At 43.3% G+C, this 18,607-nt stretch overlaps 1 protein-coding gene and 1 non-coding gene across 2 annotated transcripts; both read left to right on the top strand.

Moving 5' to 3' along the window:
• Window positions 1–2,105: 2,105 nt before the first annotated feature.
• On the top strand, window positions 2,106–2,181 carry trnaa-agc (transfer RNA alanine (anticodon AGC)). Its single transcript has one exon. It is a non-coding gene; the product is annotated as a tRNA-Ala (tRNA).
• A 4,317-nt stretch (window positions 2,182–6,498) lies between these two features.
• LOC100380778 (pro-neuropeptide Y) lies at window positions 6,499–10,222 on the top strand. The gene is made up of 4 exons (XM_014178359.3): window positions 6,499–7,372; window positions 7,793–7,980; window positions 9,589–9,678; window positions 9,922–10,222. The coding sequence occupies exons 1-4, from the start codon at window positions 7,172–7,174 to the stop codon at window positions 9,944–9,946; spliced, it is 504 nt and encodes a 167-aa protein (XP_014033834.1). The 5' UTR covers window positions 6,499–7,171; the 3' UTR covers window positions 9,947–10,222.
• The last annotated feature ends 8,385 nt before the right edge of the window (window positions 10,223–18,607 follow it).

Below are 18,607 nucleotides of genomic sequence, written 5' to 3'. Positions count from 1 at the left end.
TGGCACCTGGAAATTGGGCTTTACGAGAATCGAATGGGAGCACAGCGCTTCTTTCAGGCGCCTGAACGCCGCTTCTGTCTTGCCCGTCCATTTCACTGTTTTCAGGAGGCGGGCCCTGGTTAGATCGGTGAGGGGGGAGGCTATAGCCACAAAGTTGGGGATAAATTGGCTATAGTATCCTGCCAGTCCCAGGAAGGACTTGACGTGTCTTGGTGCGTGGAACGGGCCAGTCACGTATCGCGTGAACCTTCCTATCCTGGGGCTTGACGTTCCCCCGTCCGATCAAATACCCCAGGTACTCCACCTCCTTGAATCCTAGTTTGCATTTCTTAGGGTTCGCTGTCAACCCGGCTTGCCTGAGCGCGTCCAGCACTGCCTGGTGGCGCGTCAGGTGTTCTTCCCAACCTTGGCTGTGGATGATGATATCATCCAAATAGGCTGCTGCGTACTGCTGGTGGGGTTGAAGTACTTTGTCCATCAGGCGCTGGAATGTGGGCGGTGCTCCGTGGAGACTGAACAGGGGCACCCGGTACTGATATAATTCGTCTGGTGTCGAAAACGCCGTCTTTTCCCGGGAGGAGGCTGCCAACGGTACCTGCCAATATCCTTTGGTCAAGTCAAGGGTGCTGATGTACCGGGCCTTTCCCAATCGGTCGATGAGCTCGTCCACCCTCGGCATGGGGTAGGCGTCGAACAAACTGATGTCGTTCACACCCCGGAAATCATTACAGAAGCACAGGCTACCGTCCGGTTTGGGCACCAACACGATGGGGCTGCACCATATACTTCTCGGGGGAACACCGCCGTGTTCCGATAGACAAGCTCCCTGAGCACTTGCTTCTGGGCCAGGTCGAGGTCTTCATTGCTCGGGACCAGCACTGGTACCTTTGGCGTCCTGGGTCCCGACCATAACACGGCCAAGGCTGTCCTCTCGTGCCACTTCTTCAACAGGTTCACGTGGTAAATCTGTTGGGGTTTCCGTCTCCCTGGCTGCCGTACGTGGTAATTGACTGGTCCCAGCTTCTCTATCACCTCATATGGTCCGTGCCATGTTGCCAGGAACTTACATTCGGCCGTGGGGATTTAGACCTAACACCTTGTCTCCCACCGGGAATTCTCGGGGCTGGGTTCCCCGATTGTAGACCTGGGCTTGGGCTCATTGGGCCTTCTCCATATGTTCCCTTACCACTGGTCATATGGCTGTCATCCGCTCCCTCATCGTCTCCACGTGCTCTACCACGCTGCGTAAGGGGGTCGTTGGGCTTCCCACACCTCCTTGGCCAAGGTCCAGTAGGCCGCGTGGCCTCCTGCCGTAGAGGAGTTCGAAAGGGGAAAAGCCAGTGGACTGAGGTACTTCTCGGATTGAGAACATTAGGTGGGGTAGTAGCTGGTCCCAGTTCTTCCCGTCCTGCTTGATGACCTTCCGCAGCATTTGTTTGAGCGTTTTATTGAACCGCTCGACGAGCCCATCTGTCTGTGGGTGAAAGACGGAGGTCCGGATCTACTTGATCTCCAGGAGACCACACAAATGTTTCATTAGGCGGGACATAAACTCAGTACCTTGGTCTGTCAGGATCTCGTTCGGGATGCCCACCTGGCTATAGAGGTGGAACAGCTCCCGGGCGATTCCCTTGGATACCGCCGCCCGTAGGGGAATGGTGTCGGGATACTGGGTGGCATAATCTACTATTACCAGGATGTACCGGTGTCCTCATGCTGTTTTTTACCAGGGGTCCCACTATGTCCATGGGGAGGCGTTCAAAGGGAACCCTGATGATCAGTAGGGGGACCAATGGGTTTCAGAAGTGGGTTTTTGGGGCAGTGATTTGACACTGCGGGCAGCTGCGACAATAGTCTTCCACGGCCCTCCTCATCCCGGGCCAGTGGAACCAGGCGGCGATCCGTTCCCGGGTCTCCTCCATTCCCAGGTGCGCCCCCAACAGGTGGGTTTGAGCCAGCTAAAGAACGGTTCCCACATAGCGTCAGGGCAGCAACAATACCTCTCGAAGTTCCCCCTGTTGGCGCGACACCTGATACAAAAGATTATTCTTGATTTGGAAATGGGGGTATCGCCAGTCACTCACCCCTGCCAGTCACTCACCCCCGGTCCGGTGTGGCTCAGTTGGTAGAGCATGGTGTTAGCAACACCAGGATTGTGGGTTCGATTCCCACGGGGGACCAGTACGGAAAAAAATGTATGAAATGTATGCATTCACTACTGTAAGTCGCTCTGGATAAGAGCATCTGCTAAATGACAAAAATGTAAAAAAAATGTAAATGTAGCTGTCCATTGACCGCTATCACTTGGGCTGCAGAGGCTTTCAAGTTCGTATCCTCCCACTGGGCAGTCCCAAATTGTCCCCTCAGTTGGCCCCCAGCGGGTGTCTCGACTGGCCCCTAGAAATTGAGGAGGGGGATGCTGGGCTCCTCCTCCAGTGGTTCCCCAGGGGGTTCGGGTTCTGGCGCCCCCTCTGACTCCGGACCCGTAGATACAGGTTGGTCAACCGTTTGCTTCCGGGCTGCACAGGCGATGGGTCGTCCTCGCTCTCGTCTTCGGCCGGCTCGAACCTTTTTCCTCAGCTCATGCCTCCACAGAGCCGCAAACAGCGGACAATCTCGTCCCACTAGGAGAGGTACCAGCAACTCTGGTACGGCACCCACCATCATCTGGCAGTTCCCTTGTCGCGTCACGATGTTGGCCCATACGGTTGGATACCGCTTTGTGTCACCGTGAACACAAGAAATGGACATCTCCCTACCATGTTCGGTCCCCTGGTTCAGCAGGCTCGTAGTTACGAGCATAACCATACTTCTGGAGTCTAATAGAGCTTCCGTGTGGTGTCATCAACCTTCACCGGGACCATGGGTGCAGTTGATTCGTGGTGCGCCCAACCGGAAGTGATGTAGTTCACTGCGTGACCCACCTCGCCTCCGGGGCTTGCTGATGCATCGACTCCTCTCGAGCCTAGCAATTCCAGGCAATGTGCCCCTGGGTGCCACACTCAAAACACCTTTGGTCTCCATCTACCTGGGGTCGTCGGTGGCGCGTTGGCCCTACCCCAGCCATCTCTCCACGGGTTTGTGATCCTTTGGCCCTGCTGACTGTCGGTTTGGGATACACAGCGGGGGGGGCTGTCCCCGACTCGGCCCGGCTCCCACTTAGCAGGGCCTGAGTGTTCTGATGCGTCTCCACTGCTTCCAGGATGCCCTCCAAGGTCTGGGGCACGCATAGACTCGCTGCCCTCTTCATGTCGTGGGGTAGCGCCCATAAGAAGCGATTCAGTACCACTTTGTCTAGGATGGCAAGGGTGGATACATCGGTTAGGAGCCATGCCCTGGTGACGCGCAGTAGGTCACTCATCTGGGCTCGGGGGGATGCGTCGGCTACGAACCTCCAGTTGTGGAACAGTTGAGCCCGATGGGCCAGGCTGTACCCGTAGCGGCTGAGTATCTCCCGTTTGTGTCCATCGTAGTTAGCCGCCTGTTCGTCGTTCAGGTCCCAATACGCATTCTGGTCATTCCCAGAGAGGAACGGAGCCAGCAGACTTGCCAACTTTGGCCTTGGCCATCCTTCCCGTAGTGCTGTCTGTTCAGAGGTATGTTTCGATGTCGTCATCTTCTGTTAGCTTGATTAAAAACTGGATTGGATGTGATTCAGTAGACGCTCCTCCTTGTAGCTTCCTGATTTCCTCAATGAAGCGGCCGTTTTGAAGCCGCTGTTCCTCCAGCGTTCGTTCCTGAACCGCCTGTTGTGCTTGTTGGGCCCGGACGAACTGAGCTATCAACTCGTCCATGCTGATGCTGTGTAAATGTCAACCCTGATCTGACCACATTATCAGAATGCCCGCATTCTCCACCACTTGTGGCAGACCAGGGGGTTTGGTCAAAATGTTTACACAGATCAGACACGGACAGAGTATGATTAGCTCGGTTTCAAGGGTGTTTATTTGAATAACAAACCAAAAGAAAAGAATAGGTCTCCCCCCATGAGGGATACCGTCTTCTGGGCTTCGGGTCTTGCTGTATCCTGTGGGGAACAAAAACTGAGCTCCCTCCTTTTATCTCTGGAACCGTCCCCAACTATATGGAAGCAATCTTTCTTCCCCCAGTCCCTTCTCCCGAGTGCTGCCCTTCTGGCAGCTGTATGGGACTCGTCCAGCTGGTGAGCAATCAGCCCTTGATTACTCACCAACCACAATCAGCACCAATTAGTCCTGGCTGGAGAGCCCGTTGAGAACTGGCATGTCCAGCAGAGGGAGCCATCGCCTCGTAATGTAGACTCCGTCTGTCACCAGGCCTCGACGAGTCTCCCCTTGGTGGCTGACCTGCTGTACGCCACAATATGTAAACTTTATTAAAGTGGCATTATTAAAGTGACTAGAGTTCCATTTATTAAAGTGGCCAATGATTTCAAGTCTGTATGTAGGCAGAAGCCTCTCTGTGCTAGTGATGGCTATTTAACAGTCTGATGGCCTTGAGATAGAAGCTGTTTTTCAGTCTCTCTGTCCCAGCTTTGATACACCTGTACTGACCTCGCCTTCTGGATGGTAGCGGAGTGAACAGGCAGTGACTGGAGTGGTTGTTGTCCTTGATGATATTTTTGGCCATCCTGTGACATCAGGTGCTATAGGTGTCCTGGAGGGCATGTAGTTTGCCCGCGATGATACGTTGTGCAGACCGCACCACCCTCTGGAGAGCCCTGTGGTTGTGGGCAGTGCAGTTGCAGTTGGGGATACAGCCCGACAGGATGCTCTCAATTATGCATCTTTAAAAGTTTGTGAGGGTTTTAGGTGGCAAGCCAAATTTCTTCAGCCTCCTGAGGTTGTAAAGAGAATTCCTTGATAAAAACCTTCTCCAGAGCGCTCAGGACCTCAGACTGGGGGGAAGGTTCACTTTCCAACAGGACAATGACCCAAAGCACAAAGCCAAGACAATGCAGGAATGGCTTTGGGACAAGTCTCTCAATGTCCGTGAATGGCCCAGCCAGAGCCCGGACTTGAATCTGATCTAACTTCTCTGGAGAGATGTGAAAATAGCTGTGCGGTGACGCTCCCCATCCAACCTGACAGAGCTTGAGACAATCTGCAGAGAAGAATGGGAGAAACTCCCCAAATACAGGTGTGCCAGCTTGTAGCGTCATACGCAAGAAGAATCGAGTCTGTAATCACTGCCAAAGGTGCTTCAACAAAGAACTGAGTAAAGAGTCTGAATACTTCCAGTCAAAATTTTGGACACACCTACTCATTCAAGGGTTTTCTTTATTTTTACTATTTTCTATATTGTAGAATAATCGTGAAGACATCAAAACTATGAAATAACACATATAGAATAATGTAGTAACCAAAATAGTGTTAAACAAATCAAGATATATTTGTATTTGAGATTCTTCAAAGCAGCCACCCTTTGCATTGATGAAAGCTTTGCACACTCTTGGCATTCTCTCAACCAGCTTCATGAGGTAGTCACCTGGAATGCATTTCAATTAACAGGTGTGCCTTGTTAAAAGTTAATTTGTGCTTCACAGAGTTCAAGTAACAGACATCTCAACATCAATTGTTCAGAGGAATTACCGCAAAGAAACCACTACTAAAATACACCAATAAGAAGAAAAGACTTGCTTGGGCCAAGAACATGAGCAATGGACATTAGACTGGTGGAAATCTGTCCTTTGGACTGAGTCCAAATGTGCAATTTTTGCTTCCAACTGCTGTGTCTTTGTGAGACGCATAGTAGGTGAACGGATGATCTCTGCATGTGTGGTTCCCACCGTGAAGCATGGAGGAGGAGGTGTGATGGTGTGGGGCTGCTTTGCTGGTGACATTGTCTGTGATTTATTTAGAATTCAAGCCACCCTTAACCAGCATGGCTACCACAGCATTCTGCAGCGACATGTCATCCCAACTGGTTTGTGCTTAGTGGGACTATCATTTGTTTTTCAACAGGACAATGACCCACACACCGCCAGGCTGTTTAAGGGCTATTTGACAAAGAAGGAGAGTGATGGAGTGCTGCATCAGATGACCTGTCCTCCACAATCTGCCATCAAGTGCTTAGCATATGTGAGGAAAGCATTCCAGGTGAAGCTGGTTGAGAGAATGCCAAGTGTGTGCAAAGCTGTCATCAAGGCAAAGGGTGGCTACTTTGAAGAATCTCAAATATCAGATATATTTGGGTTTGTTTAACACTTTTTTGGTTACTACCTGATTCCATATTTTTTTTCATAATTTCATGTCTTCAGTTTTATTCTACAATGGTAAAAATAAAGAAAAACCCTTGAATGAGTAGGTGATTTGTGTCCAAACTTTTGACTGGTACTGTATGCAAATGTGATACTTCAATTTTTTATTTTTAACAAATTATCAAACATTTCTAAAAACCTGTTTTTGCTTTGTCATTATGGGGTATTGTGTGTAGATTGATGAGTGAAACATTTTTTTAAAATCAATTTTAGAATGAGGCTGTAACGTAACAAAATGTGGAAAACGTCAAGGGGTCTGAATACTTTCCGAAGGCACTCTATATTACTTTTTTTTACAGTAGCATGAAAACATATTCAGAAAAGAAATCTCGGAACAACTTTTTTTTTAAACAAAGAAACCTGAAGGAAAGAAAGATAGGAAGCTAATGATATCTAATCAAATCCTATCACATGTATTTTTGGAGATGCGGGTGACAGAAAGAATATCCCATTTGATTGTCAGTAAAACAAAAGAGAGGAGGACAAACAAGAGATGCGGGAAATAAAAGATATGTATAGCTGGGTGTGTGAGTGCGTGCTGCATTTAATGAGGTTTTAGAAACAATAAACACATGTCCCAAAGTGATACAATTCTGTCGACATTGACAACCCAGAAGAGAAAAAAATAGAAAGTTCATGAGATCAGATGAAAGATCTGTAAAACAACTCAAAAGTAAATGATAATTGAATTTATATTTCAATGAGTCCCCTCTCTTGTTGAGGGTGCACATCTCAGTGTCGTGTCATCAAACTCCCAGTCCATCCTAATCATCACGTTATAAATTGGTCTTGGATCTGTGCCATGTCGCTTCAGCCCAGTTTATTCCACTCCTGAGTGAAATGTATTCGTTTGAGAGAGAGAAAAAATTACATTAATTTCCACTGCTATTGTGATTTTTTTCAAGCAATCATAAATATTGTTTAAAATGGGCGATGACAGCTTACAGTGACGTGTCTGTCCGTGCACCTTTCCGTAATGGTGATTTGGAGACTTTTTTGACTCGCCCTGCCCATCATTGCGCTGCGCATTATAAAAATCGCGCCCCATCAGTGGGTACCCTCCAGAACGCACAGGAGCAGAATACGCCTGAGGACAGCTTCTATCTAAACCATCCTTTAAACCCTCAACTCAGTGTAAGTACTTCTATTACACATATAGGCATTCTTTAAACAAGATTAGTTTAGTATCATTTTTGTAACCTTTTTGTCTAACCTTTCTATACATAGGCCTATAGGTTTTAAAGGGTTTTCTATAAAGCTTTTATCAACCAATTTCACTGCCTTCACTGAAACTGAAATGTTTAAACAATTCATCTGAGGAAGTCAAATAAATATAAATTACATTTTAAACAACAAAAATATATCAGTATAAGGTATCCTTCAGGTAATGTCGACAACAGGTAGGGAACATGACTTCTCAACTTTTTCCATGGTATACATTTTATAAGATTTCATAGCCTTAGCAATTCAGAGCCTTGACAATGAAATGGTTAATATGGTGCAAAGTAGTTTTCTGATATTTTTCTCTTTTGATTCCTCAACGATTCCTTAAAGATGCATCCTAACTTGGGTACCTGGCTGGGCGCACTGACTCTCCTCGTCTGGACCTTTATATGCATCGGGACGCTCGCGGAAGGCTACCCGGTCAAACCTGAAAACCCCGGCGAAGATGCGCCGGCGGAGGAACTTGCCAAGTATTACTCCGCTCTCAGACATTACATCAACCTCATTACAAGGCAGAGGTGAGTGCTTTAACCCGGGTCTGACAAACTGGTGTTCTAAATGAAGAAATGATAAGGCTGAACGTTTTGTTTGTGAATATCCTTAGATATTATTTTATGAGTAAGCCATAGGTCTAATTCAGAAAAAAAACATAATGATACTGTGATTATAAACGTATTTTTTTTAGCGCCTTTCATACAAACAAATTACAGCCCAAACCTGAAAGTGCTGTAGGTCTACAAATGAGCACTTCAAAGAAACAGCAAAAACATGTAAGTGAAGTAATCAAATGATTAATATCAAACTATATATCAGACTACTGTACATCTAAAACCTAGAAACTCAATAACTAACCATCTTGGGGTCTAAATATGTGGGACCCTTTTAAAGTGAATTAACCCATGTGTAGCTGGTTTGTATGTCTAATAATGGTGTTATTTCTTGCTCTAGTCCAAATACCAACTAATCCAATCATGAATTCAGGAGACTAAAATAATATAGAAGGAGACTAAAACAATAAAGAAGCGTCACATTAAACCAGGGCAAACTTGTTAAGTATGCTCTGTGTTGTCTATATGAAACTCCATCTTTAATTCCACAGCAGTACCCCACTGATGCTTAATTAGCGTCATACCACATATAAGGCTATTCACCCTCCGTTCAGTCACACTCTATTCACAAATCTCAGTGTGAAATTAGTCTTCTTTTATTTATTTATTACCAGGTAAGTTGACAGAGAACACATTCTCATTTACAGCAACAACCTGGGGAATAGTTGTATTTGTATTTATTTTTACCAGGGGAAAAAGCGCCTCTTACTGGTCCTCCAAAACCACTTCCAGCAGCATCTGTTCTGGCATCCAGGGACCGACCAGGAAGAACCCTGCTTAGATTCAAAGGCTACAATCATTAACAGTTTCAGCTTGTATTGTGAATGTGTTTCTTCTGTTAGAGTGTTGATGTTAAGAGTGGGAAAGGGTCATTACAAATTCCATTAGAAGAGCAGAGTTGACAACCAACAAAACAATAATTTATTGTTATACAGAAGGGCTTTAAGGACAGGTCTCAATAACCAGACTTACATTCATATTGGCTCTAGAACATTTATAGTGGGGTCAGTTATCTCATGTGGGTAGCACAGAAGGTCTAGTTCTTGAAGTTTAGTCAATGAGAAGTATGAAATTCCTGTCTCACCATCTCCTGTTTCACTCTCATGACATCTTTGTCTCTCTCGCTTTCTCTTTCTCTCTTTCTTTCTCTCTCTTTTTCTTTCTTTCTCTCTCTCACTCTCTCGCTCTCTCTCTCTTTCTTTCTCTCTCTTTTTCTTTCTTTCTCTCTCTTTTTCTTTTTTTCTCTCTCTCACTCTCTCGCTTTCTCTCTCTCTTTCTTTCTCTCTCTTTTTCTTTCTTTCTTTCTCTCTCTTTTTCTTTTTTTCTCTCTCTCACTCTCTCGCTTTCTCTCTCTCTTTCTTTCTCTCTCTTTTTCTTTCTTTCTTTCTCTCTCTTTTTCTTTTTTTCTCTCTCTCACTCTCTCGCTTTCTCTCTCTCTTTCTTTCTCTCTCTTTTTCTTTCTTTCTCTCTCTTTTTCTTTTTTTTCTCTCTCTCGCTCTCTCGCTCTCTCTCTCGCAGGTATGGGAAGAGGTCCAGCCCTGACACACTGGATTCACTGATCTCAGACCTGCTGCTAAAGGAGAGCACAGATACGCTCCCACAGTCCAGGTACCGTCGCTGTGTGTGTGTGTGCACACAGATGTGTGTGTGTGTACATCTGTGAGTAACTAATGTTTTGTAGTGAGTAAAGTGTAGGCAGGTATATGTGTGAGTGATCCACTGTTTATAGCAGTGCATTGCATGCATGTCCCTAGACATTGACATTCTGAACAAAACACCATTTGAATGGATCTGTTCCTCTGGTCTCATGGCAGTTTGCACATAATTGTCATTTGATTTGTTCCTCCCCAGGTATGATGAACCGTCGTTGTGGTAACCGTGTCACTGTCCCCGCCCAGCACCCTACCATCGCCACGACAATATACTGACCTCAACAACACGGCCGCCTCACCATGGCCGATGCCCCATCCTAACAACCCCAGTTAGCACCCTACCATCCCCCTCTCCCCATCCTCCATCCAGAGGTTACTCCTGTGCCAGATAACTAACTGCATATGTACAGAGTCTTATTTAAGTCACCTGTACATTGGTAAGTCAGGGGAGAGAATTATTGATTGTATGGTAAAACTGTGCTATTAAATATTAATTATATAATGGATCTACTTTGCTGTTATTATAAACTTATTTCAAATGAGTGTTTAGCCAAGAGAGGAAATGAAGGTTCCTCCTGGCTTTGTACATTATACTGAAGAGATGGTACGTCTTTAAATGATGTGCATGTGGACATTCACAACACACATCTTTGCAATCCCTGGAGAGGTATTAGAAACCAGTTTGTACTCAACTCTTTTCTGGACAATTTGCAATTTGGTGGCTAAGGACGCACTCTTGTGGTTGATATGTTTTATTGCATTTAACACGAGGTGAAGGTGTAACCTGGCCTGAAATCAGAGTAGCTGCTAGCTAGCCAGGCAGCTTCCCTGTAGAAAGCCTAAAGCCTCTTACATAGTGTTGATGAAAAAAGGTATACAAAATTGTATACTATAATTGGAGGCTGCTGAGGGGAGGACGGCTCATAAAAAAGGCTGTAACGGAGCGAATGGAATGGCATCAAACACATGGAAACCATGTCTTTTATGTATTTGATATCATTCCACTGATTCTGCTCCAGCCATTACCACGAGCCCATCCTCCCCAGTTAAGGTGCCACCAACCTCCTGTGTTGGTAACACTTTGTCATATTACCCAACATCAAGTCAACATCGAATTATTGTCATACCAACAAGTGTAGAATGAGTAGACTGCTATTGGAGGGGAATCTAGAAATATTAGAGACAGATAAAAGAGGACAAGGTGAGGGAAATAGAGGAGAAAGCAGAGATGTCATTTAAAATTGTATGAGTTTTGATGACTGAATATTTCTGACTGATATGATTTTTGTTATGGTGAATTCTGAACTAAAACTAGCCCACAGGTTATTACTGCAGACTATTACTGCAGACTATTACTACAGGCTATTACTACAGGTTATTACTACAGGTTATTACTACAGGCTATTACTACAGGTTATTACTACAGGCTATTACTACAGGTTATTACTACAGGCTATTACTACAGGTTATTACTGCAGACTATTACTGCAGACTATTACTACAGGCTATTACTACAGGTTATTACTACAGGTTATTACTACAGGCTATTACTACAGGTTATTACTACAGGCTATTACTACAGGTTATTACTACAGGTTATTACTACAGGCTATTACAACAGGCTATTACTACAGGCTAGTCTCAAATGCTGCATAGAAACCAAATTCCTAATCATGCCCTCTAATTTCTAGTTAATCCAATTTTATAATTCCCACACAATTTAATTCCATCAAGCTATTACTACAGGTTATTACTACAGGTTATTACTACAGGCTATTACTACAGGTTATTACTACAGGCTATCACTACAGGCTATCACTACAGGCTATTACTACAGGTTATTACTACAGGCTATTACTACAGGTTATTACTACAGGTTATTACTACAGGCTATTACTACAGGTTATTACTACAGGCTATTACTACAGGTTATTACTACAGGTTATTACTACAGGCTATTACTACAGGTTATTACTACAGGCTATTACTACAGGTTATTACTACAGGTTATCACTACAGGCTATCACTACAGGCTATCACTACAGGCTATTACTACAGGTTATTACTACAGGCTATTACTACAGGTTATTACTACAGGTTATCACTACAGGCTATTACTACAGGCTATTACTACAGGTTATTACTACAGGCTATTACTACAGGTTATTACTACAGGCTATTACTACAGGTTATTACTACAGGTTATCACTACAGGCTATTACTACAGGCTATTACTACAGGTTATTACTACAGGCTATTACTACAGGTTATTACTACAGGCTATTACTGCAGGCTATTACTACAGGCTATTACTACAGGTTATTACTACAGGCTATTACTACAGGCTATTACTGCAGACTATTACTGCAGGCTATTATTACAGGCTATTACTACAGGCTATTACTACAGGTTATTACTACAGGTTATTACTACAGGTTATTACTACAGGCTATTACTACAGGTTATTACTACAGTCTATTACTACAGGTTATTACTACAGGCTATTACTACAGGCTATTACTGCAGGCTATTACTGCAGGCTATTACTACAGGCTATTACTACATGCTATTACTACAGTCTATTACTACAGGTTATTACTACAGGTTATTACCACAGGCTATTACTACAGGCTATTACTACAGGCTATTACTACAGGTTATTACTACAGGTTATTACTACAGGCTATTACTACAGGCTATTACTACAGTCTATTACTGCAGGCTATTACTACATGCTATTACTGTAGGCTATTTCTGCAGGTTATTACTACAAGCTAATACTGCAGGTTATTATTACAGGTTATTACTACAGGTTATTACTACAGGCTATTACTGCAAGCTATTACTGCAGGCTATTACTGCAGGTTATTACTACAGGCTATTACTACAGTCTATTACTGCAGACTAATACAACAGGCTATTACTACAGGTTATTACTACAGGTTATTACTACAGGCTATTACTACAGTCTATTACTGCAGTCTATTACTGCAGTCTATTACTACAGGTTATTACTACAGGTTATTACTACAGGTTATTATTGCAGGCTAATACAACAGGTTATTACTGCAGGCTATTACTACATGCTATTACTGTAGGCTATTTCTGCAGGTTATTACTACAAGCTAATACTGCAGGTTATTATTACAGGTTATTAATACAGGCTATTACTACAGTCTATTGCAGGCTAATACAACAGGTTATTACTACAGGTTATTACTACAGGTTATTACTACAGGCTATTACTACAGGATATTACTGCAGGCTAATACAACAGGCTATTACTACAGGTTATTACTACAGGTTATTAATACAGGTTATTACTACAGGTTATTACTACAGTCTATGGTTGCAGGCTAATACAACAGGCTATTACTACAGGTTATTACTACAGGTTATTACTACCGGCTATTACAACAGGCTATTACTACAGCTAGTCTCAAATGCTGCATAGAAACCAAATTCCTAATCATGCCCTCTAATTTCTAGTTAATCCAATTTTATAATTCCCACACAATTTAATTCCATCAACTCAACACGCCATTGTCTACTACTGTAATGGTCCATAGTACATAACATTGTTGCCTATTCCACAGCCTACTTCACACATGTAGACTGATAGGCAAGGCTATTACATCTATTCCCATGACTGAAGTGTTGGGAATGAAACAATCACAATGTTTAACATTCAATTCTAAAGTCGTTCTTATTCTGAATGGTTACAATGTATCTATCCATCGTTGGATGTGGGGGATGGACTTCGACTATGATTCGTCCATCTCCGACGTACGTCACCAGTAAGGGCGCGGTCTAATGTTTTGATTGACATTGTGTATTCACGGATAGTTAGCTGTGGGACCACGACAGCTAAGGGGGTTTGAATTTCCAACCGGGACAGCCACAGAGGATCACCGGCAACTTACATACACAATTACCGGTAAGTCACGGCCCGGAGACATGGCTTAGAATGGGCGATTAAAGTTAATTCTGGAGAGAAACTTTATGTGGAAGGAAAAGCGGACTTTTTGGTCTCAAAGATGGACTTAGGCACGTAAGGAAGTCCAGCCCTATGTGCTTGCCTAGTGTGTGTGTGTGTGTGTGTGTGTCTAGGATATTTATTGGGAAGGGCTTACCGCTCGTCCAATGTGATTGCCTTGCTCACGCTTTGAGTGCTTATTCTATACCTTTTCTCTACAGTATCTTGACTATGTGAAAGGCTATAAAGTAATACTCTCCAAATTTGCCGGCTACAATGCCCTGGATGGGTAACAAAAATGGCCGCACGTGTGTGACGAGATCACCCTAATCGCGAACAATTGACAGCAAAAACGACCCGGTAATTTGGCACGGATGTGGACCACTTGTAGGCCCAGTCGTTATTTCCCGGATATCGATCGATTTCTATGTGCGGTAACTGGATCTGTGCGTGTATTTCTCGTGCCGCGGATAGGACGTGCGCGCGCGAGGAAGTGGCAGGCAGTCCCACTATCCCATTCTAAAATCCCGCACCACACCAGCAGAGAAAATGAGCTGTATTGAGAAGAGGAGCGTAGCGTACAACGATTAGATAGGCTATACATGCCCGTGCCAGGCAGGGAACGAGACAAACCACGGTTGTTTGTTTGTTGACCACAACAATCAGGCATTGTTTATTTGTGCTGAGCTCGTGAATGGACGTGGGTCGGGTCGGGTATAGCCTTGGCATGGCAGAGTCTGGCCCGAGGCAGAGGGCAGTAGACCCATCCTATTGATTTGTCTGAGTGGAGTGTAGAATCCTGTCTGTCACTACTTTGATGACCATCTGAATTTGAGAATATCATTGACTATAAAAAGGTTTAGGTGAATGAACCTTTTGCCTGTAAGCAGTTGTAATTTTTGGGTCATGGTGTCACTAGGCTGGATTTATACTCGTGCTATTTGGGTATTTTTATGTCTGGTCTGGTTCTAGAGGTGGAGGGGATTGTGGGTAACCCCTGTAAATAAGCAACATACTGGGGGATGAGGGTTGCAATCAGTCCATCTTAAAAGGTCCAATGCAGCTGTTTTCATATCAATATAAAATCATTTCAGGGTAACAATTAAGTACCTTACTGTGATTGTTTTCAGTTAAAATGGTCAAGAAGTAACATAGCTTCTTAGCAAAGACCAATTTCCCAAGCAAGAATTTTGTGGGGAGGGGAAAACTGAAAACTAGCTGTTATTGCCAGAGAGGTTTGGAATGCTCTTTCTTATTGGTCTATTAACTCATTTACTGCCAGCTCATGTCAAAATTCAAACCTCTAGAACAGGCTGAAATGTAAGGCAGTCTTTTCAAACGGCTCCAAATCATAATTTTTACATTTTCACAGTATTATTCCAACCTTATAGTGTGGATCTCTCTCTCTGTCTTTTATAAATACAGTACCAGTCAAACATTTGGACACACCTACTCATTCAAGGGTTTTTCTTTATTTTGACTATTTTTTACATTGTAGAATAATAGTGAAGACATCAAAACGATGAAATAACACATATGGAATCATGTAGTAACCAAAAAAGTGTTAAACAAATCAAAATATATGTTATATTTGAGATTCTTCAAAGTAGCCACCCTTTGCCTTGATGACAGCTTTGCACACTCTTGGCATTCTCTCAACCAGCTTCATGAGGTAGTCACCTGGAATGCATTTCAATTAACAGGTGTGCCTTGTTAAAAGGTAATTTGTGGAATTTCTTTCCTTCTTAATGTGTTTGAGCCAATCAGGTGTGTTGTGACAAGGTTGAGATGGTATTCAGAAGATAGCCCTATTTTGTAAAAGTTTTGATGTCGCCACTATTATTCTACGATGTAGAAAATAGTCAAAATAAAGAAAAACCCTGGAATGAGTAGGTGTGTCCAAACTTTTGACTGGTACTGTATATATATACACACTACCGTTCAAAAGTTTGGGGTCACTTAGAAATGTCCTTGTTTTTGAAAGAATTTTATTTTTTTTTGTTCATTAAAATAACATAAAATTGATCAGAAATACAGTGTAGACATTGTTAACATTGTAAATGACTATTGCAGCTGGAAACGGCATATTTTTTATGGAATATATACATAGGTGTACAGAGGCCCATTATCAGCAACCATCACTCCTGTGTTCCAATGGCACGTTTTGTTAGCTAATCCAAGTTTATAATTTTAAAAGGCTAATTGACCATTAGAAAACCCTTTTGCAATTATGTTAGCACAGCTGAAAACTGTTGTTCTGATTAAAGAAGCAATAAAACTGGCCTTCTTTAGACTATTTGAGTATCTGGCGCATCAGTGTTTGTGGGTTCGATTACAGGCTCAAAATGGCCAGAAACAAATAACTTTCTTCTCAAACTCGTAAGTCTATTCTTCTGAGAAATTAACGCTATTTCATGCGAGTAATTGCCAAGAAACTGAAGATCTCGTACAACGCTGGCCTTCTAGGCAGATTTGCAAAGAAAAAGCCATATCTCAGACTGGCCAATAAAAATAAAAGATTAAGATGGGAAAAAGAACACAGACACTTGAAAGAGGAACTCTGCCTGGAAGGCCAGCATCCCGGAGTCGCCTCTTCACTGTTGATGTTGAGACTGGTGTTTTGCGGGTACTATTTAATGAAGCTGCCAGTTGACGACTTGTGAGGCGTCTGTTTCTCAAACTAAACACTAATGTACTTGTCCTCTTTGTCAGTTGTGCACCAGGGCCTCCCATTCCTCTTTCTATTCTGGTTGTAGCCAGTTTGCGCTGTTCTGTGAAGAGAGTAGTACACAGCGTTGTATGAGATCTTCAGTTTCTTGGCAATTTCTCGCATGGAATAGCCTTCATTTCTCAGAACAAGAATAGACTGATTAATTTCAGAAGAAGGTCTTTGTTTCTGGCCATTTTGAGCCTGTAATCAAACCCACAAACTCTGATGCTCCAGATACTCAACTAGTCTAAAGAAGGCCAATTTAATTGCTTCTTTAATCAGAACAACCGTTTTCAGCTGTGCTAACATAATTGAAAAGGGTTTTCCAATAATCCATTTTCCTTTTAAAATGATAAACTTGGATTAGCTAACACAACATGCCATTGGAACACAGGAGTGATGGTTGCTGATAATGGGCCTCTGTACACCTATGTAGATATTCCTTTAAAAATCCACAGTTTCCAGCTTCAATAGTAATTTACAACATTAACAATGTCTACACTGTATTTCTTATCAATTTGATGTTATTTTAATGGACAGAAAATGAGCTTTTCATAAAAAACAAGGACATTTCTAAGTGACCCCAAACTTTTGAACGGTAGTGTATGTATTAGTACACACACTTGGTGTACAAAACATAAGGAACACCTGCTCTTTCCATGACACACACTGAGTGTACAAAACATTAGGAACACCTGCTCTTTCCATGACATACACTGAGTGTACAAAACATTAGGAACACCTGCTCTTTCCATGACATACACTGAGTGTACAAAACATTAAGCACACCTTCCTAATTTTGAGATGTCCTCAGAACAGCATGAATTTGTATATAAAACACAGGAAAATCACGTTTTGACTGCACTGGGACTTTTAATATGACACATTTTATTTTATTTGTCACATGCACCAAATACAATGGCTGTAGACTTTACGGTGAAATGCTTGCATCCCAATGATGCATTTGAAAAAATTATAATAAAAATAAAAATAGTATAACAACAGGAATAAAATGCACATACATTTAGCTATCTACAGGGAGTACCAGTACCAGATCAATGTGGAGCTATATACAGGGAGTACCAGTACCAGATCAATGTGGAGCTATATACAGGGAGTACCAGTACCAGATCAATGTGGAGCTATATACAGGGAGTACCAGTACCAGATCAATGTGGAGCTATATACAGGGAGTACCAGTACCAGATCAATGTGGAGCTATATACAGGGAGTACCAGTACCAGATCAATGTGGAGCTATATACAGGGAGTACCAGTACCAGATCAATGTGGAGCTATATACAGGGAGTACCAGTACCAGATCAATGTGGAGCTATATACAGGGAGTACCAGTACCAGATCAATGTGGAGCTATCTACAGGGAGTACCAGTACCAGATCAATGTGGAGCTATATACAGGGAGTACCAGTACCAGATCAATGTGGAGCTATATACAGGGAGTACCAGTACCAGATCAATGTGGAGCTATATACAGGGAGTACCAGTACCAGATCAATGTGGAGCTATATACAGGGAGTACCAGTACCAGATCAATGTGGAGCTATATACAGGGAGTACCAGTACCAGATCAATGTGGAGCTATATACAGGGAGTACCAGTACCAGATCAATGTGGAGCTATATACAGGGAGTACCAGTACCAGATCAATGTGGAGCTATATACAGGGAGTACCAGTACCAGATCAATGTGGAGCTATATACAGGGAGTACCAGTACCAGATCAATGTGGAGCTATCTACAGGGAGTACCAGTACCAGATCAATGTGGAGCTATATACAGGGAGTACCAGTACCAGATCAATGTGGAGCTATATACAGGGAGTACCAGTACCAGATCAATGTCGAGCTATATACAGGGAGTACCAGTACCAGATCAATGTGGAGCTATATACAGGGAGTACCAGTACCAGATCAATGTGGAGCTATATACAGGGAGTACCGGTACCAGATCAATGTGGAGCTATATACAGGGAGTACCAGTACCAGATCAATGTGGAGCTATATACAGGGAGTACCAGTACCAGATCAATGTGGAGCTATATACAGGGAGTACCAGTACCAGATCAATGTCGAGCTATATACAGGGAGTACCAGTACCAGATCAATGTGGAGCTATATACAGGGAGTACCAGTACCAGATCAATGTGGAGCTATATACAGGGAGTACCGGTACCAGATCAA

Source organism: Salmo salar, chromosome 27 (assembly GCF_965601325.2).
Source record: "Salmo salar chromosome 27, fSalSal1, whole genome shotgun sequence".
Taxonomy (NCBI): Eukaryota; Metazoa; Chordata; class Actinopteri; order Salmoniformes; family Salmonidae; genus Salmo; species Salmo salar.
Note: the sequence above shows the minus strand (reverse complement) of the source record. Positions and strands in the feature narration are given on the sequence as shown.

Excerpts from the sequence above, each read along its gene's own strand:
- LOC100380778 (XM_014178359.3), top strand. The coding sequence starts at position 7,172 with ATGACAGCTTACAGTGACGTGTCTGTCCGTGCACCTTTCCGTAATGGT. Across the intron at positions 7,373-7,792 it reads CTTTAAACCCTCAACTCAGT|ATGCATCCTAACTTGGGTAC; the intron begins GTAAGTACTTCT and ends GATTCCTTAAAG. Across the intron at positions 9,679-9,921 it reads GATACGCTCCCACAGTCCAG|GTATGATGAACCGTCGTTGT; the intron begins GTACCGTCGCTG and ends GTTCCTCCCCAG.